General features: G+C 41.5%; 1 protein-coding gene across 2 annotated transcripts in view; it reads left to right on the top strand.

Annotated features, from left to right (window-relative positions):
• LOC111586552 (uncharacterized) overlaps nucleotides 1-24,751 on the top strand; it is a 67,736-nt gene that overhangs the window by 6,666 nt on the left and 36,319 nt on the right. The window contains exons 12-46 of one of the 2 annotated variants that reach the window (XM_055014071.1): nucleotides 38-190; nucleotides 479-623; nucleotides 1,080-1,238; nucleotides 1,399-1,517; nucleotides 1,600-1,794; nucleotides 2,561-2,716; nucleotides 2,813-2,997; nucleotides 3,097-3,279; nucleotides 5,439-5,530; nucleotides 6,645-6,814; nucleotides 7,005-7,158; nucleotides 7,238-7,314; nucleotides 7,404-7,584; nucleotides 7,682-7,837; nucleotides 10,994-11,127; nucleotides 11,249-11,407; nucleotides 11,592-11,775; nucleotides 13,003-13,214; nucleotides 13,427-13,615; nucleotides 13,748-13,890; nucleotides 13,980-14,139; nucleotides 14,233-14,316; nucleotides 16,078-16,215; nucleotides 16,418-16,534; nucleotides 16,620-16,712; nucleotides 16,855-17,075; nucleotides 17,196-17,389; nucleotides 18,203-18,451; nucleotides 18,541-18,770; nucleotides 18,864-19,028; nucleotides 19,877-20,983; nucleotides 21,853-22,224; nucleotides 22,533-22,886; nucleotides 23,104-23,439; nucleotides 24,489-24,620. In XM_055014071.1, coding sequence (XP_054870046.1) covers nucleotides 38-190; nucleotides 479-623; nucleotides 1,080-1,238; nucleotides 1,399-1,517; nucleotides 1,600-1,794; nucleotides 2,561-2,716; nucleotides 2,813-2,997; nucleotides 3,097-3,279; nucleotides 5,439-5,530; nucleotides 6,645-6,814; nucleotides 7,005-7,158; nucleotides 7,238-7,314; nucleotides 7,404-7,584; nucleotides 7,682-7,837; nucleotides 10,994-11,127; nucleotides 11,249-11,407; nucleotides 11,592-11,775; nucleotides 13,003-13,214; nucleotides 13,427-13,615; nucleotides 13,748-13,890; nucleotides 13,980-14,139; nucleotides 14,233-14,316; nucleotides 16,078-16,215; nucleotides 16,418-16,534; nucleotides 16,620-16,712; nucleotides 16,855-17,075; nucleotides 17,196-17,389; nucleotides 18,203-18,451; nucleotides 18,541-18,770; nucleotides 18,864-19,028; nucleotides 19,877-20,983; nucleotides 21,853-22,224; nucleotides 22,533-22,886; nucleotides 23,104-23,439; nucleotides 24,489-24,620 — 7,098 coding nt within the window. The remainder of the gene's footprint in view (nucleotides 1-37; nucleotides 191-478; nucleotides 624-1,079; nucleotides 1,239-1,398; nucleotides 1,518-1,599; nucleotides 1,795-2,560; nucleotides 2,717-2,812; nucleotides 2,998-3,096; nucleotides 3,280-5,438; nucleotides 5,531-6,644; nucleotides 6,815-7,004; nucleotides 7,159-7,237; nucleotides 7,315-7,403; nucleotides 7,585-7,681; nucleotides 7,838-10,993; nucleotides 11,128-11,248; nucleotides 11,408-11,591; nucleotides 11,776-13,002; nucleotides 13,215-13,426; nucleotides 13,616-13,747; nucleotides 13,891-13,979; nucleotides 14,140-14,232; nucleotides 14,317-16,077; nucleotides 16,216-16,417; nucleotides 16,535-16,619; nucleotides 16,713-16,854; nucleotides 17,076-17,195; nucleotides 17,390-18,202; nucleotides 18,452-18,540; nucleotides 18,771-18,863; nucleotides 19,029-19,876; nucleotides 20,984-21,852; nucleotides 22,225-22,532; nucleotides 22,887-23,103; nucleotides 23,440-24,488; nucleotides 24,621-24,751) is intronic. The other variant, XM_055014072.1, reaches the window with a different exon arrangement.

Raw genomic sequence — 24,751 nt, 5'->3', positions numbered from 1 at the left:
TTAATGCTCAATTTGCATTTCTTACATTGTCCAACAGATTTTTTACACACTGAAATCAGTGGGAAACGCTGGTTTGTCTGCTCCTACATTCGTTCCTCTGTTAAATCACTGCATGCTGGACCACTCAACAGCACTGGAGCTGAGACTCACTGCCATCCAAGCCTTTAGACGCTTTTCCTGCTCAGCTGATGTGAGTTGATTCTAAAAATAATATTCAAAATATTAGTGAAATGATAACGTGCAAAAAATGGCGTTTTTGTTTGTTGGATTTGTTGGATTTCTTCAGCCTATTGTTGTCTATACATTGATAACATAACATGACTAAATGACGTAAAATGTTTAATGTCAGCAAATCTTCATAAGCTGAGTGTCTAAATGATGTGATAATTGATTCATGATGGGTTGAGGTGGAGGTGAAGAGGTGAGGAGGTGAGTGAGAATCTACCATCAGTTACTGACAGCAGCTTCCTTCCCTCAGAGGTCTGTGCTGTTGCAGCTGTACATCTCCTCCCAGGAGGATACTGAGGTCAGAATCGCTGCATACCAGCAGCTCATGCGCTGCCCCGACCAGGACGTGTTTGAAGCGGTGAAGACGACGCTGAGAAACGAGACCTCCAGCCAAGGTCTGATCTAAACCTGTGTGTTTTGTAGAAGAGATGCTCCTATCATCTTCTATCAGTGAATATGCTCAATTGTGGCAGCTAAGGGATACTGAAGTGGTAGACAAAGCAATGGAAACACTTCATGAAAAAAGGAACATTTGGAAGTCACTACATCTTAGATTATTTAGTATGCAGCATTTGAACCTTCACATTTAATCTGAATGCTGTATTCATGATAAAGAGCTGAGAAATGCATCTAACTTGCTCTGTAGGTTACTTCATCCACCTTCTGAGATCCTTTGAGGTGGAGGTTTGATTTATGTTTATGAATTGTACAGTTGAGAATAATACAGATGACTTATGGCCGCTAAATCTAAAATCATTTAAATTAAGGGGAAACGACAGACAGATGAATCCTTTCTTATTCTATTTATCTCCTTGCAGGTAATTTTCTCTTGTCTTGCTCTGTTTTTCCAGTGGGCTCATTTGTGTGGAGTCACCTCACTAATGTCCTGAGGAGCGAGGATCCTGTGAAGCAGACTCTAATCGAGTCACTGCCTGATGACATTATCAGCAGAGATTTTGAAGCAGAGTTTTTGAAATATTCCTCCTATTCTGACTATACTGTTGCCTCAGGTAATGATTGTTTCAAGTAATTGAGTTTAATGTCTTTATTTGGACAATGAGATGCACAGTTACAATAAAATGCAGGTAAATGAATTGTTTTTAGTATCACTCACTTATTTACAGGCGCAGCTTAGAGCTTTTTTTTCTCTCTCTGCTTTATTTGTTTCAGGTATTGGAATCAAAAATGTGGAAACAACTTTGATTTTCTCCCCCAAATCGTTTGTACCGAGATCAGCTTCTGCCAACTTGACTGTGTATTTTCACGGCAGAGCCCACAACCTTTTGGAAGTGAGTTTGATGTGCACTGAATTTTTAATAATTTTTCTATTATTTAAAAAAATTAATGTATACACTTTGTTTCCCAACTCAGGTGGACCTTCACGTTGAAAATGCCGAACCACTTTTCAAGAACCTTTTCAGTCAACCGGCTGAGAGTGAACCTGCCGCTCAAAATGGAAAAGATGAGGCGAGAAGGACAAGAAGAAAAACAGATGATGGCCATAAAGGAGAAAAAGAAACGTGTCTGTCCAGCAGCAGGAACTACCTGGAGCAGGCCAGAGTGATGGTGAGGCTCTGTGACTGTTGGACAGTCAGCAGGCTGTTATCTCAGCGGAGTACTGAGGCCATCAGGTTTAACATGTGATCGCAGGCATGTGTGATAAGACCAGACAAAGACCAGGGCTGTTGTATTTCAGACTCAAAGCTCACAGTACTCACTGTCAGAGCACTAATTAAATACTGATAACATAAATTAAAAAGATTCATGATAATTTTCTAAAGTGATGTCTTCAAATTACCCTTTTATTTAACCAGCTATTTAAAATGTAAATGTGTTTGGTTTACAAAATAAAAAGACAAAAAAATGAAGCAGATTTTAACATCTGAGAAGTCTGACATCAAATATTTCTGTTTCCGTTTTTAAAAAAAAATGAAATAAGTAATTGATTAATGGCCAAAGTAGTTGCCTTTTTTCAGATCTCCAGCTTAAGCAATCTGTACTGTCAGTGCAAAATGGCTATCGAGTTCTGAGACAAGTTAAATTTATTTAATTTTTTTAAAATCAGGCAAAAATGTGAAGCCCTTTAATAACTCTGTATTTATTTTTAATATTTGTAATATTATTAATGCTTCTCAGTATTTTTTTTTATATTTATGTGCTACATTCATTCAGTTGCTCAGATATGTTTTGTAAGTCATTAGATAGATAAAATAATAGCAAAATAAGAAGATAAGAATAGACTTTTCAGTGATTTCTTACTATGAAAGGATAATCACATTCACTGCCAGTCCGTCTATGCCACATGTTTTTTTTGTTCTGTTTTTTTTTGCAGTTGTTTGGAAGAAGGAAAACGGAGGGCAAGCCCAAGTGTTGGGTTGGTGTGAAGGTATTTGGGAACGAGCTCAGTGTGTTTACGTGTGAAGATCTCTACAATCAAATGAACCACGTGTCACTGAGCGCAGCCGGGCTGGCTGTGAAGCTGCTCAAGGTATGACGGCGGTTTCTAACATAGGTTGTTTCAGTTTCTCGCTCTGACTCTGGCCTCTCTTTCATCCCCCTGACTCTGCCTTCCTTCCTCTTCCAGGGTCAGGAGGTTCAGCTGAACCACAGGGCCGTGCTGATGACTGAGGAGTTGCTGTTACCCTCTCTGTCTGGTGTTCCCATCAAACTGGGCATCAACATGACCTCCCTGCTTTCACTGCGTCTGAAGGGCAACGTCAGCTACAGGGACACATCTCACTTCTCCCTCAACGGATACATCAAACCAAAGTACATCCGTGTTAACCAAATCTAACAGGGGCTGCGACTTACATTTTTCCTGGCGTTGTTGCTGTATGAGCCGAGTGTGAGTGGTGTCTTTGTCCTCAGTGCCTATGTGGGGCTGTCGGCCAGGATGGGGGTGGACAGTGCTCTTGGTCAGGCTGCAGTGGAGTGGATCGCTGAGCTGAAGAGCTCCACCAGCCTGGATGGCAGCGTTCAGCTTCAGGAGGGTCGAGATGTCCGGGTCGCACTTAACACACCAGAGGACCTAATGGACATCGTCTCTCTGAGGTGCTTCATCTCCAGACATGTCTAAATAAGTCATCTGTGGCAGTGAATGTGTCTAGTTATTTGATTTAGTCAAAATCATTATTAAAAGGACTGAGAGGCTGTTCAAAGAGATGGAAGCACAAAAACCTGAAGACTAAAAGAATGGACACATGCCACAGCAACGAACAATAAAGAAAAACACACATATACACTATATTGCCAAAAGTATTTGCTCACCTGCCTTGACTTGCATATAAACGTAAGTGACATCCCATTCCTAATCCATAGGGTTCAATATGATGTCGGTCCACCCTTTGCAGCTATAACAGCTTCAACTCTTGTGGGAAGGCTGTCCACAAGGTTTAGGAGTGTGTTTCTGGGAATTTGTGAGGTCACACACTGATGTTGGACCAGAAGGCCTGGCTCTCAGTCTCTGCTCTAATTCATCCCAAAGGTGTTCTATGGGGTTGAGGTCAGGACTCTGTGCAGGCCAGTCAAGTTCATCCACACCAGACTCTGTCATCCTTGTCTTTATGGTCCTTGCTTTGTGCACTGGTGCACAGTCATGTTGGAAGAGGAAGGGACCAGCTCCAAACTGTTCCCACAAAGTTGGGAGCATGGAATTGTCCAAAATGTCTTGGTATGCTGAAGCATTCAGAGTTCCTTTCACTGGAACTAAGGGGCCAAGCCCAGCTCCTGAAAAACAGCCCCACACCATAATCCCCCCTCCACCAAACTTTACACTTGGCACAATGCAGTCCTACAAGTATCGTTCCCCTGGCAACCACCAAACCCAGACTCGTCCATCAGATTGCCAGATGGAGAAGCGCCATTCGTCACTCCAGAGAACGCGTCTCCATTGCTCTAGAGTCCAGTGGTGGCTGCTTTACATCACTGCATCCAACGCTTAGCATTGCACTTGGTGATGTATGGCTTGGATGCAGCTGCTCAGCCATGGAAACCCATTCCATGAAGCTCTCTGCTGAAGCACTGTTCTTGAGCTAATCTGAAGGCCACATGAAGTTTGAAGGTCTGTAGTGATTGACTCTGCAGAAAGTTGGTGACCTCTTGGCACTATGCTCCTCAGCATCCACTGACCCCACTCTGTCAGTTTACGTGGCCTACCACTTGGTGGCTGAGTTGCTGTCGTTCCCACACACTTCCACTTTCTTATAATACAGCTGACAGTTGACAGTGGAATATTTAGGAGCGAGGAAATGTCACGACTGGATTTGTTGCACAGGCGGCATCCTATCACAGTTCCACGCTGGAATTCACTGAGCTCCTGAGAGCGACCCATTCTTTCACAAATGTTTGTAAAAGCAGTCTGCATGCCTAGATGCTGGATTTTATACACCTGTGGCCATGGAAGTGATTGGAACACCTGATTCTGATTATTTGGATGGGTGAGCGAATACTTTTGGCAATATAGTCTATCTATCTATCTATCTATCTATCTATCTATCTATCTATCTATCTATCTATCTATCTATCTATCTATCTATCTATCTATCTATCTATCTATCTATCTATCTATCTATCTATCTATCTATCTATCTATCTATCTATCTATCTATCTATCTATCTATCATAAGTAGAGGGGAATACTGATATTGCACAGACTATTGTGTATGTAGAAAAATTGGTATTGTACAGTTTTAAAATGTACAAAATATTCACAGTTCACTGCTTTGGATGGTTGATATTGCATCAAAAAGAGATCTGACAGTTTTTTTGGTAACCTGTAGTACGACTCATACTCCCAATAGATTACAATGCAGGTTTGGCCAATAAATAGTTAAAATAATGGTAAAAACCAATAATGAAACGGCCCAAATGATTGTTTGAATAGAGGCCACAAGCCTTCACCAAAACTGCAGAAGTCTTTTTCAGTTTTATATTATTCTTCATTTAGATTTTTCTGGCTGAGTGTTTAAGGGTATGCTTCTTCATAGAGTATGAAAGAATTCTGAAAATATGAATATGTAAGAAGCTGAAATCACAGAATTTTCTGTTTTCCCTTTAACTTGAATTGATTCAAAATGTTGCTGATTATTTTCCCTGATTGATTAATCAATTACTGTAGCTCTGTTGTTGGTCGGAGTCTAAATATTGTAAATATTATGAATATTTGTAATTGCATTAAAGGAAATAATTTCTTAAAAAATGTTGTTTTCCAGCTCTAGAGTGTTTCAACTCAGTGGAGACCACAGAGAGGAGATAAAGGGCCCAAAAAGTCGAGTCCAAAAGACCACCTGTACACCAAAAACCTGTGAGTCCTGACACACTGTGTTGGTATTATTATTATTCATGATATGCTTTGTGTGATGATACAGCTGTTCCCAATTTATAATGAATCAACTCCAACACATTGTAGTTGACTGTTGCTCCAGCTGATCACTTTGGACTTTACTTACATGCATACTTATATATACACACACACTTTCTACACCTGGTGCACATTTTTTTCACTCAAATGCATAAGTTCCCATGCTTCTTACTGGTTTACTTTTCTTCTTTGTTATGTTTATATGTCTATTTGTGTCTGTAGTTTACATTTGTATTTGTTCCTGCCGGCGCCTCTTGGCCAGGTCATGTTTACAAATGAGAACTGGTTCTCAGACATTTTTGCCTGGTAGAATAAAGGCCAAATACAATGTATTGTAATGTGCTAGAACATAATAGAAATGATCAGAACCACTTTGCTGCAGCTATTTTTGGTAAAAATGTTTTAAAGGTCACATATTATGTCCCTTATCAGCAAATTAATCGGCACTTAATATTCCCCCATGCTTGTTTAAGTATATCATGACCACAAAGCACAATTTAAACGGGTTTCCTCACAAGGGACCTTTAAACAAGCTAAAATTTGTTCACATTCATCATCGACACTTCAAACACAATGTCCTATCCTCTTTTGTCACTTATTGAAGCGATTTACAGGCAGAAGGAACCCATTAGGCAAACACAAATTTACTAGAAATCGAAACTTGGCATGAGCATGAATCATTGTAGGAGTAATTATTAGATTAGATATTAAATGTCTAACTCTGTATCTGAATAACTGTGACTCCTATTTAATCATTTCACTCCAACAAACCTTTTTGCTGCATTGTTACTATGAGCTGAGCAGGTGGAGAGATGGATGATCCTACAAGTGTGTGTTTGAGTACATGTTTGGGTGTAACTGTAAAGAGAGGATTTAAATAGTGTAATTCAGAAAGTACATTTTACCATTTCTTATTCTCCTATCTGGCACAAAATCATGACTGTCATCCTGTACTGAGGTATTTATCTGAAAGAGTCCACGTCAGCTGCTGTCTGATTCACTGACTGACTATAATAATAAGATTACTGACCAAATACTGATCTCTACCTTCATGCAGGGTCCAAGATGGTCGGTTGGCAACTCTGCTCAAACGGATCTTACCCATCACCCACCACTGGTCTTACTTTCCCCCCTCCAGGACCAGTCCATCTCTCCCTCAGGCTGCTGAAGCTGGACAGAGGCCTCCACTACTATCTGCTGGAGGCTGCTTACTCACTGCATCATCAGGTAGAAGAAAATGTCAAGATGCACCAGTGAACTTCCAATGAGTTTATTTGAGTTGATGTATTCTTTGCTTCAAGAGGACCCCGTGTTTTTCCCTCTGTGAGATCCCTGTGGTCATAATAAGAACTAAATGCTATTTAAATGCTGATTCCTTCATTTAGTCTCACAGTGGCTGATAAATCTTGTGTTTCAGAGAGGAAACTGGCTTCCCAGAGAAGCCTCCATCCACCTCCTGCTGGCCACTCCTCAGTCCTCCATCCCCAGGGACATGTCTCTGGATCTGGCCTTCAACCCTCATAGATTTCTGCTGAGGATCAACCATCCTCTGAAAACCATTCACATGCAAGGTCGGTCCCAGAGGAACACTATAAACAAAGTTCTATCTTTTGTCAGGATACGATGCTGAAAATGTGTTCTTTTATTCAGGACAACTTGAACAAGAGAGGAACACCAAGTCCGGGAAGCTGGAGCTCTCGATAGACGGTGTTCGTTATTATGTCATGGTAAGTGTGGAGTTTTCCGTAACATTTTTCTTAATCATTTGAAATCATTTCAAGGCTTTAAATTATATTAATCATGTTTTCCACTGCAGTGTTTGGTTGACACGCAGACCCTCCTGTCAGAGCAGAGGACACGCTACCATGTTGAAGCCAAGATGGCGGCTGATGCACATCCCATGATCCTCTCTGCTAATGTGACTCGTGGACTTGGCAGGAAGACCAGCTTTTCAGCTACAGTGAAGAACGTGTTCAGAGAAACTGCATCACTGTCTGGTATCTAACTTTATTTTTACTTTTAAAAGTGTGTCTACAGCCTGTAGTTTTATACTCAGTAGACAGCAGTAGTTTGGTGACTGACTTTTGCTTTCAGTGGCTCTGGAGCGCCGGCGGGACTCCAGCAGCAGACAGTACTCTGTGGAGGCGGAGCTGCTGTTACCTGGCGTGGTCGGCAGCAGGATGCTGGGCCTGATGGAGCAGAGGGGGTCGCTGTGGAGCTCCATGCTCAGGCTCAAATATGGACTGGGAGGTGAGTTACAGGAAAACATCCACGCTCCCCTCCAAAAGTATTGGAACAGTGAGATCAGTTCCTTTATTTTTGCTATAGACTGAAAATATTTGGGTTTGACATCAAAAGATGAATGTGAGACCAGAGATCAACATTACAGCTTTTATTTCCAGGTATTTACACCTGGATCTGATACACAGCTTAGAAGACATCATTATCTATAGCGGAAAACCATATTTTTAGGTGAGCAAAAGTACTGGAACAGATGGACTTAAAATAGATTAAAGTGAACAAGACTTAATATTTAGTTGCATTAACTGCATCAAGCCGTGACCCAGTGACATCACCAAACTTTTGCATGCTCCTTTTGTGATGCTTTTCCAGACTATCACCACAGACTCTTTCAGTTGTTGTTCGTTTTGGGGGGTTACTCCCTTCAGTCTCCTCCTTAGCAGCTAAAATGCAGCTCTATAGGGTTGAAGTCTGGAGACTTGGCCAGTCTAAAACCTTCCACTTCCTGCCCTTGATGAACTCCTTTGTTGTTTTGGCAGTGTGTTTGGGTCATTATCTTGCTGCAACATGAAGGATCTCCAATCAGTTTGGTTGCATCTTTCTTTAAGCTGGTAGACAAAATGTTTCTGTTGACTTCTGAGTTCATTTTGCTGCTGCCATCATGTGTTACATCATCAGTGAAGATTAATTAGCCCATCCCAGAAGAAGCCATGACATTACCTCCACTGTGTTTCACAGATGCACTTGTATGTTTGGGACATGAGCAGATCCCTTCTTTCTCCAAACTTTAGCCTTTCCATCACTTTGGTAAAGGTTCAACTTAGTCTCATCAGTTCATAAAACTTGGTCCCAGAATTTTTGAGGATCATCTCTGTATTTTTTTTTTTTTTGGCAAATTCCAGCCTGGCCTTCCTATTCTTCTGGCTAATGAGTGGTTTGCATCTTCTGGTGTAGCCTCTGTACTTTTGTTCATGTAGTCTTTTGCCAACAGTAGATTGTGATACCTTCACTCCTGCCGTCTGGAGGTTGTTGCTGATCACTAACAGTTGTTTTAGGGTCTTTCTTTACAGCTCTCACAACGTTTCTGTTGTCCACTGCTGCTGTTTTCCTTGGTCTACCCATTCGACGTCTCTTCCTTAGTACATCAGTGGTTTCTTTCTTCTTCACGACGTTCCACATGGTTGTACTGTTCTATGGCCAATGTTTGTGCAATGGCTCTGATTGATTTTCCATCTTTTCTCAACTTCAAAATTGTTTGTTTTTCACCCAGAGACAGCTCTCTAGTTTTCATGTTGGTTACACCTCTAACTACAGATGCAGTCTGCACAGGCTAAACCCAAATCTGAAACTGGACGTAGACATTGAGTGCTATTTATTGTTTGAATAATAGATGAGGTGGGACACACACAGGGCAACAAAGCACACCTGTCAGTCACATGTTACAATATTTTTGCTCACATGAAAAATGGGTGGGTTCAAACAAAAGGTGCTATCTTCTAAGTTGTGTATCAGATCCAGGTGTAAAAACCTGGAAATAAAAGCTGAAATGTTGATCTCTTGTCGCATATTCATCGTTTGATGTCAAACCCAAATGCTTTTAGTTTACAGCAAAAATAAAGGAATTGGCCTCACTGATCCAATACTTTTGGAGAGGAGTGTAGTTTGAACTTCCGATGCTACAGGTTAAGTTTCTGTTTTGTAGAAGAAACTCTAAAAAGGAAATGAGTCATTCTTTTTCTGTGGTATCCCTAGAATGTTCTCATAAGAATTGCCAGATGGGGCCACTGAAATCTTGGGGTGACACACCGAAACCAAAAGCATAACTGAGTTTCAGATTTTTTACCGTTTCAATGTAGGGATTTCCTGAAAACCATGTCAATATGAGATTGAAGAAGTTGAATGCTTTGTTTCATTTTTAGTGTAGTGGTTCTCAAACGGATGCTTGTTTAAAGTAGGCTGATTTCTTGGCCTTCAGGCTTTGCCAATCTCAGCTTTTTAAATATAATGATGCGCTGCTCATCCAAACAGCTTCACACAAGTTCTATTTGTCAGATGAAAAATACCTGACCTCAAATTCAAAAGAGGACACAGATGAATCACTATATGCCATAGCAACCATTTGACTTTAGTGGAGAATGTTTTTATAAAAGTGCTTCACTTAAAACTTCACTTTACACACACACGCACGCACGCACGCACGCACGCACGCACGCACGCACGCACACACACACTGTTTGTAGTTATCTATGTGTGTAGAATTTTACAGGCAGGGTTAACTGTACTCTGTTGAAGTTATATATTTCCTGGTGTTTATTGTGACACTGTGATACATTTTGGAAACCACAATAACCTCATGTTTACTTTCAACCAAGGTACGCCCACCAACTTTCTATTCCAGAGTTAGTTTACAGCATGACGTGTGTAACACAGCTTTTAAAATCTTGTCTAAATGGAGATAAAGCCATTGATCTTTTCAAAATAAAATCTTTTACCCCTTCTAAGCAACAAGCTAAATGCATATGGGCCTCAGTTTATGGTATGTTGCCATCAATTTATACACACCCTTCTCCCAGTTTCACAGTAAATTCACAATAAAGCTGGCTAAATGGATTGGAAGAAATGCATTTTAATGCTTTTGCAGATAAACTGTCCCTGAAAGTAATGGTTGTGAGATGTTTCTCTGTGACTGTGTGGTAAAAGAAGAATACAAAGGCACAGGCTAAAGCTTTATTCAACAAGATCTTCTCATTTGCCTATAGCAAAATGGAGTAACATTATTAAAATGCATCTTAACCTGTATAATAGCACAGACACTTTTCTGCTGAAGGATGAGAACAATCAAGTCACAAGAAGAAAATGCAAACTTTCTTTTCACCTAAACCTTATAATATTAAATCTTTTTTTCTTGTTGTTCCTTTGGTGTTGTTTGGTTTGGAACTGCTGAAATCCCTTTTATGAAGGCACTCCTCTATGGATTTTAGTCATAAATGTTACAACGAATCAAACATCACCTCTTTCTGCTGCTTAGTACCACAAACATGCAAGGGAGCTTCATGCAGCTCAGAGGAAATGGAAGTTTCTCAGCAGATCTCCTCAGTGAGCGATATACCGTATGTAGTGAACAAATATTTTATTATTTTATGCTTTACTTTTCCCTCCTCACAGGTGATGCCCGACAGCTGCGACAGGAGTGCTATACGTCTCAGAGACTGAGGAGCGAAAGGGACTCAAACCTGACTTATATCATGAGAGCTGATCATGAATTCTACTGCTCCAACACGGCTCCTATCAACCACAAGGTGACTGCAGATAGCTATAGATATTTATTACAAACCAGTTATTCCCAGAGACCTTGAGCTGAGCAACAGAAGCAGGTTTTACCATGACTGAAGGTTCGTCTGTGCTGTGTGTCCTTCTCAGATCCACCTCAGGCATGAAGAAAGCCCCAGTCACATTAAATCAGCTCTGGACATGAGTTACGGCAAACACTGGGATGAGATAAACAACAAACACACAGTTCTCCTGAGCCAGTCCTTCAAAAATCAGTCCACACAAAATCACACCAGCTACACTCTAGAGGTAAACCTACTTGTGTTTATGCTGGTCTGTCAGTTCTGGCTCATATTTATTAGACTCTTTTATTCCAAACCAACACATACTGTTCATATACAGACATTTTGATTACAATTTTTGTTTTTTTTCTAGCAATATATGAATATTTTTTATGTCCCAAAATAATACATTCCCTGCTTTTTTATTTCAGTTCAACCTCCAGGTACCTGAGAAAAATTTAAACTACAGGACTCAGCTTCTGCACTCTCACCTGACTCAGTTTGGGTCTGAGAGCAGCACACACTTAAAAATCAATTACAACAATCTGATGCCACTGGTGGCTGGATTACACTGGAAGAGCCCTCCGAAAGATGCCCTGCAGAAGACATGGGAAGGTAAGAACAAGTGTTTTACTGAGATTTTACCATATCAGATTCCAAACGTTTCAAGACACTGTCTCACTTGCATAATTACATTTTTCATGATGTCTTGGTTGCTGGACTTTCATCAGGAGGCATATTTAGTAAGGAAAAGCTGTAACTCTGCAACAAGTCAGCATTCCCCTACATACAATAGAAATACATGAAATGTGAAAGGTCAACAACGATAATATAAATCCCCCAGAAGTTAATGATATCATTGTGTTTCTGGACAAAGAAACGGGAGCACATCACTCCAGTTTTAGCCTCACTCTACTGGCTTCCTGTCTGCTTCAGAATTGTTTTTAAGATTTTGTTACTTGTTTTTAAGGTGTTAAAAGGGTTGGCACCTTCTTATTTATCTGAGCTTTTACATGTCCATGCTCCAGTTTTAGCGCTGAGGTCGGCCAGTCAGATGGTCCTTAAAGTCCCCAGATTCAGACTCAGAAGCAGAGGTGACCGAGCCTTTTCTGAGGCTGCACCCAGCCTGTGGAATCACTTACCTGTTGAAATCATGGTCGCTGCCTCTAAGTGGTGAGGTCACATGTTTAATCCCACAGAAGACAAGTCAAGTCAGCTTTATATATATATGGCACATTTCAAAACAGCCAAGGTTGACCAAAGTGCTTTACAAGCTCAAAATAGAAACAAAAATATTACCTGGGAAGAAAATATGCAGCGCAAGACAAATAATGGCATACGTCAAGGTGTCACAGCTCAAATTCAATTAAAAGCTAGAGAGTACAAATAAATCTTCAGTAGGCACTTGAAGGTATCAAGAGACCAAGCTTTCATATTTTAGAATTGGACCTGTTCTATATAAACAACTTTTGTGAAACATTTGTGATTCCTACTTTCTGTATGCCACAGAAAAGTTCTTCTTTTTTTAGATGGCCTCTCTTTGTATCAAACCATTTTCTTGATGAAGGTCTAGCACCAAAATGTCGCAAATAAATGTATTTTTGCAAATTAGACAGTATGCTGCAGTATTTTAAAGCCTCTGGATATGCTTGTCCCTCTTCTATGCTCCTGTCTCATGACATAGATGTGCAACGAGTTCCTTTGTCTTAAACCACAGCTGTTCCAAATCCCCACAGTCAACTAACATTACTACATGTTTAACATGTTTAATGTTTTCTTTGCATAAACCATCTGAAGTTTGAGGTTGGAACATTGGTTTCTTCTTTCTTTCTATCTGTCCAGGCTCATTTAACATGGACACACCGTGGCTGTACATTTACACTGCCCACAAGCTGAACCAGCTCCAGCACCACACACTCCAGATCACCTCAGAGCTGACTGCCAGCAAGTGGTTGACCATCCGTAACCTCATCCTGGAGGGTTTCTACAGGGACAGGGGCAGAGAGAGGGAGGCCCGTCTGGAGCTCTACACACCAGCTGCCACCTACTTCCAAGTAAGGAGAGGAGAGTCTGTTCTGTCTGAACAGTCAAAGTATCATCACTTAGTTTGCACTCATGCTTGTCTTCATTATTGGAATAATATATAGATGCAGGGGTAGAAATTAAATTAGGTTAAATATTGATGAAGATAATAACAATAATGTGACATATTTATGTAAGAAAATTGCACATTTACACGTCTGCTGTCTGACCACCTCTTGTCCAGGTCGGGGTCTGGGGAGTGGTGGGGAAACGCAATCTAAAGGCCTCTGGCTCCTTGAGCTCATTGTGGACTCTTCCTCTGAGAGCAGACGTCTCTCTGGAGGCCTCCAAACTCAGCCACACCCTGCACATGGCCTCCACCTACGGCAAGCACAATGTCAGCTTTGCCGCTGCTCTGAACACTGCTGATAAGGTGGGTGGACACACCGGGCTGCATCTGTGGACTGGACGTGTTAATTACTGATTTCATTGTAGAGTGAAGTTGTCTTTCTTTTGTTGTTTGTAAAATGTTTGATGTTCTGACGGGCCGTGGCTGATATTACAGAGTCTGAAAAAGAGGCAAGTGACTGTGAAGATGAGCCTGTCAAAGCCGAAGAGTCCGTCCACTGACCTGGAGTTTGAGGGAGTGGTGGAGGAGCTGAGGAGGGACAAGAAGATGTATCAGAAGACTGCAATGCTCCAGCTGAGGTCTGTAATGTGGTTGCTGGACATAAATCTGTTGGTGTGTTTTCGCTCGGTTTGGGATTTGTGACTTTAACAGCAACCCTCTCGCACAGACAGCCCTTTCAGAGCTTCCCTCAGACTCTTCTCCTGAGGGAGACCTTCACCGTCGACCTCCTGAAAGGCCTTTATATTCTGGAGTCTAAAGCTGGTTTCCATGGCAACAGAGAGGTCATCCACACCCTGACTCTGGGCTACCAACCACCGAGCCCTTTTGTGAGTCGACTGCTCAGTACTTAAGGGAAACTGGGGGAATCATTAATGGCTTTGGTCAGCGATTTTCATTTTTAAATATGATCATTTGTTTAGGTTTGCTCTGCACTGACTCATCCTTTCAGCTCTGATACTGTTCCATCAGACTCCGAGATCTGTGTGACTGTTACTAGCAACCAGGTAAAATCTAAACTCTGACATTAATTTCAAATCACCTAATAGTTAATGAAAACCAAACATTTTAGTGGGCCCATTGCAAATATTGTGCATATGTGTGTTTCAGATTCATTCATTTTTTAGCTCTTGATTTGCAATGAAATAAACAGAGATCAGCCACAACGATAAAACCACTGACAGCTGAAGTGAAGAACATCGGTCATCTCATGACAATCACATCTACCAAGTGGAGGGATATTTTAGGCAGCAGTTGATCAGTCGGTGCTTGATGGTGATGCGCTGTGAGGATCTGAGCAATTTTAACAAAGACTAAAGCGTGACAACCTGTGAATGGGAGACAGGGTTATGGGCACCCAGGGTTCACTGATGTCTTAGAGAAGACTGGTCCGGTCCACAGAAGAGCCGCTGCAGCACAGAGAGGTGAAAACCTTAATACTGGCTGTGATAGAAAAGTGTGTATGAGGCTGTGAAGCTGCAGACTGGTCAGAGTGTCTATGCTAACTCCTGTCCACTGCCGTAAGTACCAACAACGCACACGTGACCATCAGAACTGGACCATGGCGCAATGGAAGAAGGTGGCCCGGTCTGATGAATCACATTTTCTTTTACATCGTGTGTGTGTGTGGCGTTTATCTAGAAGAGATGGCAGCAGGTTGCACTGTGAGAAAAAAGCAAGCAGCTGAAGTCGATGTGATGCTCTGGGAAATGTTCTGCAGGGAAATGTTGGGTCCTGCGTTTAACCCTCCTATTGTCCTCATTTACGGGCATCAAACAAATATTGTGTCCTTGTCTGAAAAAAATGCAAAAATTCAGCAAAAAAGTTCCCCAAATTTCTGAAAATTTGCAAAACCTTCAGGAAGAAAACTCCAATAATTCCCTTAAAGTTTCCCTTAAAAGTTTTGTTTAGAAAAAATCCACCAAATTTGGCAAGAAGATGATTTTTTGTGAATGTTCTTAAGAAACATTTTTAACATTTCTTTTTTTCCACCAAGAAATGTTCAAACATTTCCCAAAAATGTTGAAAATGTGGACATCAGAAGTTTCACTGTGAAAATATTTTTTTCCCACATTTTCAAACTTTAAAACGGGTCAATTTTGACCCGCAGGACAACATGAGGGTTAAGTGGATTTTACTTTGACACGTACCACCTACCTAAACATTGTTGCAGAGCCCATCCACCCCTTCATTGCAGTGGTATTCCCTGATCGCTGAGGCCTTTTTTGGCAGGATAATGCTCACTGTCAAACTACAACAAAAAGAAAATGCTCAGGAATGGTTGGATGATCATGACAGAGAGTTCAACAGGCTGATTTCACCTCTAATCCCAGTCTGATTGAACATCTGTAGGATTTACTGAAAAAACAAGTTGGATCCATGGAGGCCCCACCTCGTAACTTCCAGGACTTAAAGGATCTGCTCCTAAACATCTTGGTGCCTCATACTACAGGACACCTTCAGAGGTCTTGTAGAGTTCACACCTCAGCAGGTCACAGCTGATTTGACATGAGGGGAACCTACACAATATTCAGCAGGTGGTTTTAATGTTGTGGCTGATCTTGGTTTATGCAAATGAACTGAGTTTCATGACAATTTAATGTCAGAGCCATCATAAATCGGATGTACTTGCACTACCTAATTTCAGTACAGTACCAATCAAAACAGGTAGAAAATAGATTTAATTTGCTTACTGCAGGTGGATATTCTAGATAAATATGGGGAACATTTATGTATTAAATATGTGCTCTCTCTATGACACTCCTCAGACCCACAAAGATCTACGAGGGAAGTTGCGAGTTGGGAGCAAGGAGAGACTGACTTTCTTTGGCCAAGTTCAGTTGAATCCTTTGCATTCAAGTCACCAAGTGATAAAAGTTAAAGCCAACTTCCTCCATCAGCTCCAGGTAAACAAGCCTCACTACTCAGAGGAATGTTTAAATGACATCTGGTGAACTGTTTCTTTGTGTGATATGTTGATATGCGCGATGCACTGAATGGTGACAGCAATGTAGTGAGTGATGTAAGTCCACCTCCAGCAGTGTGCAGTATAGTTTACAGTAGAAAAGGCCAAACTTGTGACCAGTTCATCTGTTCTTGCTGTTACAGCTGCAGCTCCCCTCCTCTGCTATAATGGAGGGAGATGTATGTTGGACTCCTAAAAACAACAATGACTTTGATTATCAGGCCAGAGGGAAACTGAGAGTGGAGCGACAGGAGTGTAAAGTGAGGAAAACTAACTCTTTGTGCATTTTAATCATTGCTCGTTTCCGATGAAGGTCTGGAATCAAATTGTTGTTTTGCTTCCCAGCTTTCCGTGCAGCTGAACGGAACATCAGGCAGAGTCGGTCTGTATTCATCTCTCAGTCACCCCTTCAAGTCAAAGATTCCCAAAACATTAGAGGTGGGTTCTGCTTTTGTTTTCCCAAACTGTTTTAATTTGTGTTCAAAACAGAAAGTTTTTAAAATCTCACAACAAATTCAGGTTATGGAAAACAGTGCAGACATCTTGTAGCTATTAATCACTTCCCTGTTTGTCTGTCAAGGTGAAGGCCACTGCAGATGTCTCCACGGTGCCTGGTAAAGGGAGCAGCTCGGTGTATGTGAAGGCTGATGGGAAGGACAGGATGGTGCTGAATGCCCAGGCGTCCCACTTTCTCCAAGGGGCAGACAGAGCCGTTGGGCTGAGGCTGAACTTTTCCCAAAGCCTGCTGCCTTCAGCCACTGAACTGCATGTTAACCTGGCTGCCAACATGTCCTCAGACAGGTTTGTATTTCATGTATAATTTAACACATTAGCCGAGAGATCTAAGTGTGTGAAAATCATATATCTGACAAACAATGCTGACTACCTTTTTATGAACTGTGGTTCTCCTTTCTCCTCCAGTGTGTTTCTACGTGGCTCCTTCACACAGGGGCAGGAGGCTCTGCTGGCTCAGGTCAAAGGGTCTCTAAAAGACTTGCAGGGTCTCCAGCTGGCTGTTTCAGGGGACTTGAGGCACACTATGACCAACCTCATCATTCTGCCTCCAGTCCTAGGGTTGGATGGGGCAGTGGGGCAGTCTGATGCTTTAATCGAAGGTAAAGCTCCCCGTGGAAATCTTGATTATGCTAATAGCTGTTTACTGTCTTTGTGTGGTATGACTGTAGAGTATTGGATCATCTAAGTTTCATAAAGTGCCCACATAAAGTATTCACCTCTCTTCGAAGTTAAGTTTTGCCCATTTACTGCTTTTCAGCACTGCATCAGTCAACATAATTTGGCTTTTTTGACAGGAATTTACAAAAAAAAATCCCTTTGGAAGTGAAAACAGATGGCTGCAAAGTGACGTCAGTTATAAAAACTTCAACATTTAAAATAAAACAACTGATTGCATTAATATTCACCTGCTTCAAGTCAGTATTTAGCTGACGCCCCTTCGGCAGCATTTACAGCATTGAGTGTTGTACATTTGGACACTGCAGTTTTACCTCATTTTTCTTTGCAAAACTGTCAGGCTAAATGAGGATTATGAATAAACTGTTTTTTTCAAGTCCAGGCACAAGTGCTCAATAGAAATGAAGTTTGTTCAGACTCGGCCTCTCTACAACATTCACCTTGTTGTCTTGAAACCATTTCTGTGTAGCTTTGCCTGTTGCTTCAGGTTGTTGTCTTACTGGAAAACAAATCCTCTTTTCAGTATTTTACATTACTTTGTAGAAATGTCTGTTCACTTTGACATGAAAGGGCATTTTCTTATTTTTATACATTCATGTCAAAAAAAAAAAATTAAATGGACCAAGGTTCAATATTAAAAGGCAGTAAAAGGGGAAAGCTTCCACTGGGGTTGAATACTTTTTATAGGAACTGTGTATGTGTAAAATACCTTATATAAAGCATGCGTGTTGTTGCAGGACAGCTGAGAGTTAGAGTGATGGAAACTTTGTACAGTGTGGAGATGAGACATCAGCGGGATCCTGGAGAAGTTTCAGGTGGAGACGAGGTTGAAGAAGGCATGATGGAAAAAATGTCCCGTCACTGGCTTTGTGTTTGGTCAGGCGTGGAGCATTTGTGTGTGAATGTGAGCCATCAGCTGTGGAATCAAGGGAGGGGAGAAGTCTATACGAGACTCTCTCACTCATTCCACCTGCTCAACACCACAGGTGATCGTTGCAATAACCGTATAATGCATATATATTTTCTACATGTATATATCTCCCTGTCTCTGAGTGTCTGTGTCTTCTGGATACAGGTGTACCTGCCAACAGTAGCGCTCAGGTCAAGTGGTCCCAGGATGGTGGTCAGCTGTCCATCCTGGCAGAACTGCAGACTGGACGTGAACATCTTAAAGCTGAATTTCATGGAGAAAGAACCGACCATCTTGTCCCCCAGTGGCAATACTCCTCTAGGTTGCAGCACCAAGTCAAAGCCCTGCTGGAAAGAGGCCTACCAAGCTCTTTTCAAGCCAAATCACATTATCAGGTGCAGGATTATTGTATATATATTTTTTATCCTTTCTAAGTTCATAATTTGTTTTCTAACTCACAAACATTATATTGTTCTTCTCTCTGTTAGTTAGAAACAGATAAACTGGACACAGGACTGGTCCTTTCCATGGAAGATGTGAGGATGGTTGACATCCTTCTTAATGTTGAATCCAAAAACAAAACAGCTCTTTTGGTAGCATCACTATGGCAACAGATTCAGTTGCTTGAGGGATTCATACCAACGTCCTTACAGGTAAATTTGACACAATTTACACTCATTCATTTGCAGATATCAGCCTATTAATAAAAATGGAAACTTCGTCCGTATCTTACTGACGACATTAACACACTTGCAGAGTATCCACGTGTATTCATTTTTAGTGCACTGAGAAGCAGGATCCTAAAATCTACACATAACAGGGAAAATAAAACCACATATTACAATTTAAAATAAGGAGATAAATCATTTAAATGTAAAGGGCCCAAATATTGATCCCTGAGTGGCGCCACACCTTCACTTTGATGTTGTTACATTGCTTATTTTGAACAGAAACCGTTTTTATTTCTGCATGCAAAAGCAGAATTAGTACATTTTTAGCTATTAAACTTATTCACTATCTTGCACTTTATAGCTCTATTGATTAATCCATATAGAAAAAAAATTTCATGTGAAAGAGACCCTTTGTGTGCCAACTAGCAGATTATCAAAGCTAGACTCGCTGTTTCTAGTCTTTATGCTAAATCCAGCAAACTGGATGTTGGTTGTATCTTAACTTTTTCCACACAGACTTAACCGCATTATAGAATCAATTTACTCTAATTATGGGTAACCAAGAGAATAAACACTTTTTTTAAATTGACACACTATCCCAGTACAACAGCACTTTGTGATCAGCAGGAACTGTTGAACCGCCAGTTTTAAACCTGAATTGCTAATTTTAACATAAACAGATGTTTTTCCATAATGAGGGCTCATATTAGCATGTTATAGTTCCATGATATTTTATGTGGCCAGTTTAAAGTTCAGTAATCCCTCAGAAATGCTTCCATCTCCTCCTTTAGAAAAAACAAACTTTTCCAACAGGGGTTTTGTTTTCACAGATGAACTGCACAGGGGACGCCACTGCAGACCGACTCTCAGCTCAGTGCTATGGAAATGTGGCGGATCGCCCTGTGGAGGTACGAGCCTTTCGCTCCTATAGACCACACAACAGGCTCTGCTATGGCCTGTCACTTGCTCACATTAGCCTCAGCGCTCAAGCTAAGGGCTGTTACAGTTCCAGCGGTCAGAAGGAGCTCAGAGCCAACCTCACTCATTCCTCTGTGCTCCTGCTTACGTATTTGGGCGTGCCCAACAAATCTAGGGTTAGGTTCCTTCTCCGGCCCGGGCCTCAGAGGTGGACCCTCTGGATCGGGATGGTTGCTGGCCCTTGGAGAACAGACCTGAATGTGGGCCTGAGGTTGGAGAGGCCTGGGCTGTATGGCTGGCACGGGCTGCTTATGTATGGAACTCAGAGTGTTACACACAAAGCTGCAGTTACAGGTCGGATGAGGCTGGAAAGCTGGTGTCACATCTGGGCAGATGTCAGTGCAGAATGGGACTCAGTCAGCTCCAGTCTGTTGGTGTCTGTCCGGTGTACGGGGGTGGGGAGGCTGGCGTGGGTGCAGGCTGGAAGCATTGAGGGGAATATACCACATAAAACCTCTTTAAATGTATATGGACAAGCAGGAAAAGACAGACTCAAAGGATCTCTGAGCTTTGAGAACCAGCAGGACTCCCTCCATTGCCTCTTGTCTGTGCTACTGAAGGACCTTAAAGCTGAGGTGGATTGGAGCCTCCAGCACCACTGGGCCTCTCTTGCCGCAATCATCCCAAACAGAGTGGACCTCCAAGGGTCAGGTCAGCTCCATGAATCCTCCTTCTCTGCAACTATCAGATTGTCTATCAACTCCTGCTCTGCTCTGGTGAACATCACTGCTGAGATGGAGCCCTCCACCTCCTTCAGAGCCACGATTCATCAAAACCTGGCCACCGCTAGAGTACCAGAAATGGTCTCTGTTGGCATGTCGACCACAGTGAGTCGAGCCCAGTTTAAGGTGGAAAGCGACGTCTGCTCCATGCTTCTCCTGGCAGATCAACACAGGGGAGGGAAGGACAGCAGGACCAGATGGGATGTTTTTATCAATCAGCAATGTGTCTCCCTGAAGGTTAGAGAGGAAACAAGAGTCCAGAATCTTGTTTCCCATCAGGAGGAAAGCAAAAGAAACATCTTTACTGTGGAGATGACTCTTGACTTTCCATTGTAGTACAAGTTTAATTGATCAACATCAACATGCAACAGTATGGACAAAGTACCAGCATAAACAATTTGTACTGAATGTTAGCCAGTGGTTTCCAGCTACAGTAACAGCATGACTGTAGCTCTGAAGTTTCTCAACAGCTATTGGATGAATTGCCATTAAATCTGGTGTAGACATTAAAGGTAGAGTCAGTTATTTTAATCCAATACAGCTTTAGTCCAATTCAGTAAATATCTTCTACAAAACTTGTCCACCCAAGATAGATTATTGTAACTTTAGTGCTTATTACCTTTTCCTCCAGTGGCACCATTAGATCAACCTTAAATTTGCCTCATCCTTTGGTTTTTGACCAAATAAATGTAAAGCTAATGACAACTATAACTGTACTTTGTGTTAAGTAATAACAGTAACTTTAAGGTTTCCGATTTGCCACTTCAAGAATCCTAAATAATAATCTTTTGGAGAATTCCTTAACACCAAATATGTCAGTTACATGATGCATGTCGCATCCTTCCCCCCAGAACAGCCAATTGTCTGCTTTATAAGAGCCAAACTGGGAAACATTCATCCAATCATGTTGTTGTACTGAAACAAAAGTGATGTCTGTGGGGTGAAACCATATTTTGGGGCAAAGTCACCACAATTTTTTAAAGAATGTGAAATATACAACCTGTGTCTTCGGTTTTGTTTTTGTTTTTTTAGCAGTACAACTTCTTTTTCCTTGTCATCTAAAATAAATAATCCTAATCTTTCTCTGTTTTATTTTTCCTCTGCAGACTCTCCTGCCACCACAGACCTCAGTCAACATCTCAGTCACCCGTTCTGGCTGTTTCACAAGTCTCAGTACGGTTCTCCAGGCTGAGGGGGAGCAGAAAGGCAGTCTTAATGTTTCCCTAACTTGTCACCCTCACCTTAGTCTGAGGGCGTCTGTACACCACTCTATAGAGGCAATAAAGATGCTGCAATTTCCCACCCATGGAGCGCTACTACTGAATGTCTCACCTGCACTTCTGCCCGGTGTGAATGTTGGTCTGGAGCTGGGATGGTGTCATTTTAGTGGTAATTTGTGGAAAATCAAGGCTCCGCAGACAGAAGCTGAGGAGTCTTCTTACTCCGTCAACGTTACCAGCTATTGTCCTTCACTAGAGGTACGGAAATCCATCAGCTTTGTGCAGTGCTGCATGTGAAAACCTGATTAAACTAACATGTTGAAGATGAAAATATTGCTGTTGCCTCCAGCTGTGATCAGACATTGTCATTTCTTTCATCACAGTGAGAAGTTTTACATGTGTTTATGTTACCGTCAACATACAGTTTCCAGCCCATCAGTAGGTCAAGCTACAGCTCGTTGGTCGTAGCAGCAGAGCAGAACAACACCACAGGTGATACAGCTGCTGGGTTTGACGCTATATGTCTCAGAACTAATGAACATCCTCCATGTATGTTTGTTTCATAGGGGACGGTCCTCCCTGTGTCCTTGGCTCTGCAGGGCCTCCTGTCAGTGGCTCCTTGCCAGCTGACCGTGTCGTCCTCTGTAAGAGCAGACGGTCAGGATCTCTCTCTGGAGCTGCATCAACGCTGCAGGACTCCACATTTCACCGGCACCCTCACCCACTCCTTCCCTGGTCTGAGGAGTCAGGGGCTGCCACAGATCATCTCCATAGAGGCTACAGCTCCTGGAGACCCGAAGCAGGCTGGAGCTCTGTTTATTAAAGTCGGAACATGTAACATCAGAGCCAACAGGATCATAGAGAGCAGAGGACGGACACAGTGGTTATGGGCTCTGAACTCGACATGCCCAGTGTTACAGGTGGGGCTTTGTGGATGATTACTTCATTTTTATGTGACTGAAAGCTGCATTAAGCTCTGCCTTTGTCTTTATATCTGCCAAAAATAGATATAAACATTACCGATTATAGGAGGACACAACAACCTTTAAAGAATCCCCAGATATGAAGTAAAATTTACTTTTGAATTATCCAGTATTTGTAGAAGATGTATTTATTTGTGCTTCTGATCCATTAAAGGCTCATGTGAATGGTTCAGTGCTGCTGGATCATCAGGGGGTCTGGACGGCCATGTTGGACTCTGATCTGGAGGGCAGAAGGGGTTTCCTGAGGCTTCATGCCAGCGCCTGGCCAGAGCTGAGTGTGGAGGCCGAGCTCAGCCATGACCTTCCTGCTCTCAGAGGTCTGCCAAAGACCGGCCGGCTGAGAGTCACCAGCAGGTCTGGAAAGCAACAGTATGACGCCGAAGCCTTGGTTCAGGTGGAGGAGTGTGCTGTTGGGGCCAGTGGAGCTGTGGGGTCACAGTCTGGCCTGCAGGGGTCGCTGGTGTATCACAACAACTGCACAGTGATTCAGGTACAGATACCACTGAATAGCAGCATAAGTACATTTACTCACATATTGTACAAGTAAGCAAGTTAGTACAGTTACGCATTTTTTAATTTATATTATACGTTATTATTATTTTTGATTAAGCTACCAAGTAGTATATAAAGTAACACATTTTTTCTCCAGCTGCAGCATTAAAGTGCAGGCTGTGGGGATGTGGATGTTAATGGGTTAACAATTATAATCCAGTAATATGATATATATGATTTGGAGATATGTCATTTTGCATATTGAGAATGGCCTATGATGCCAGGCAGGTTTGAAAGGCATGTTGTATCTGGAAACTTGCCAAAATTACACCATTGATTTGATTTATAAGCAGTAAAAGCAAGTACAAGTGCTAGATTTTCAGCTTTACATGGTCATTGAACTAACCATGTGTGACATGCAGTTTCATCTGGAAATACAATTAAATCTAAAATTCAAATTGTAAGATATTACCAAAATGACTTTGCTATGCATGTCTTACTTAGGAATAGGCAAAAACATTTCAAAAATAAAAATCAAGTTCTATAAAAAGTAAAAATGAAAAAAGAAGTGATTAGTGACACTCGTGCCAAAAATTCAAGGACTTTTCAGCTGAATTGCAGGCTGTGTTTACATGACAAACAAGCAAACTTGACAGATATTTCAGATACTTTTTTTGTTCTTTTTTTTTATTTAAGTGGTAAAATATCTATAGTATGTAGAGTGACATACCAATAGAAAAATGTTGTACATGTAGATTATGTTTCTAAATTTTTTGTAAAATAAATAATGGAGGACAATCATTTTCCGAAGTCTCTCTACTTTTTACGTCCATATAGGTGCAAGACTTTATATTACAGGGAAAATCGAGCCTACAGTTAGAACAAATGTGACAGAACAGCTTTGAGTTTAGAGGCTTGAAGAAGTGAATTCAAGACTGTTGCTTTAACAGAGTATTGTAGGATATGTAGGGTGTAAATACCCTTTCCAGTACTGATTTATAAAGGTCTACTGTATAATGTATAATCACTTCTAGTTTATGTCTCTAGGAGTGGGGCAGTCCAGAGAAGGTGCAGACTTCTGGGTCCCTGGTTTTCTCCACGACCTTTATTAAATCTCAGGTCTCCATGATGGTGGATGAGACTGAGTTACAGACTTTAGTGTCCGTCAAAAAAACAAAGGTATTCAAATCCATAATGATTTAACATGTTAAATTTCTGAAATTTTAATTCATTGCTTATAAGATGCGGTAAAGTTACATGTGACATAAATATCTCACTTTCCTCTTTTTGTTTTTAATTGTCTGCTATTG

Source organism: Amphiprion ocellaris, chromosome 10 (assembly GCF_022539595.1).
Source record: "Amphiprion ocellaris isolate individual 3 ecotype Okinawa chromosome 10, ASM2253959v1, whole genome shotgun sequence".
Lineage (NCBI taxonomy): Eukaryota > Metazoa > Chordata > Actinopteri > Pomacentridae > Amphiprion > Amphiprion ocellaris.
The sequence above is the reverse complement of the archived record's forward strand: the minus strand, read 5'-3'. Positions and strand labels throughout refer to the sequence as shown.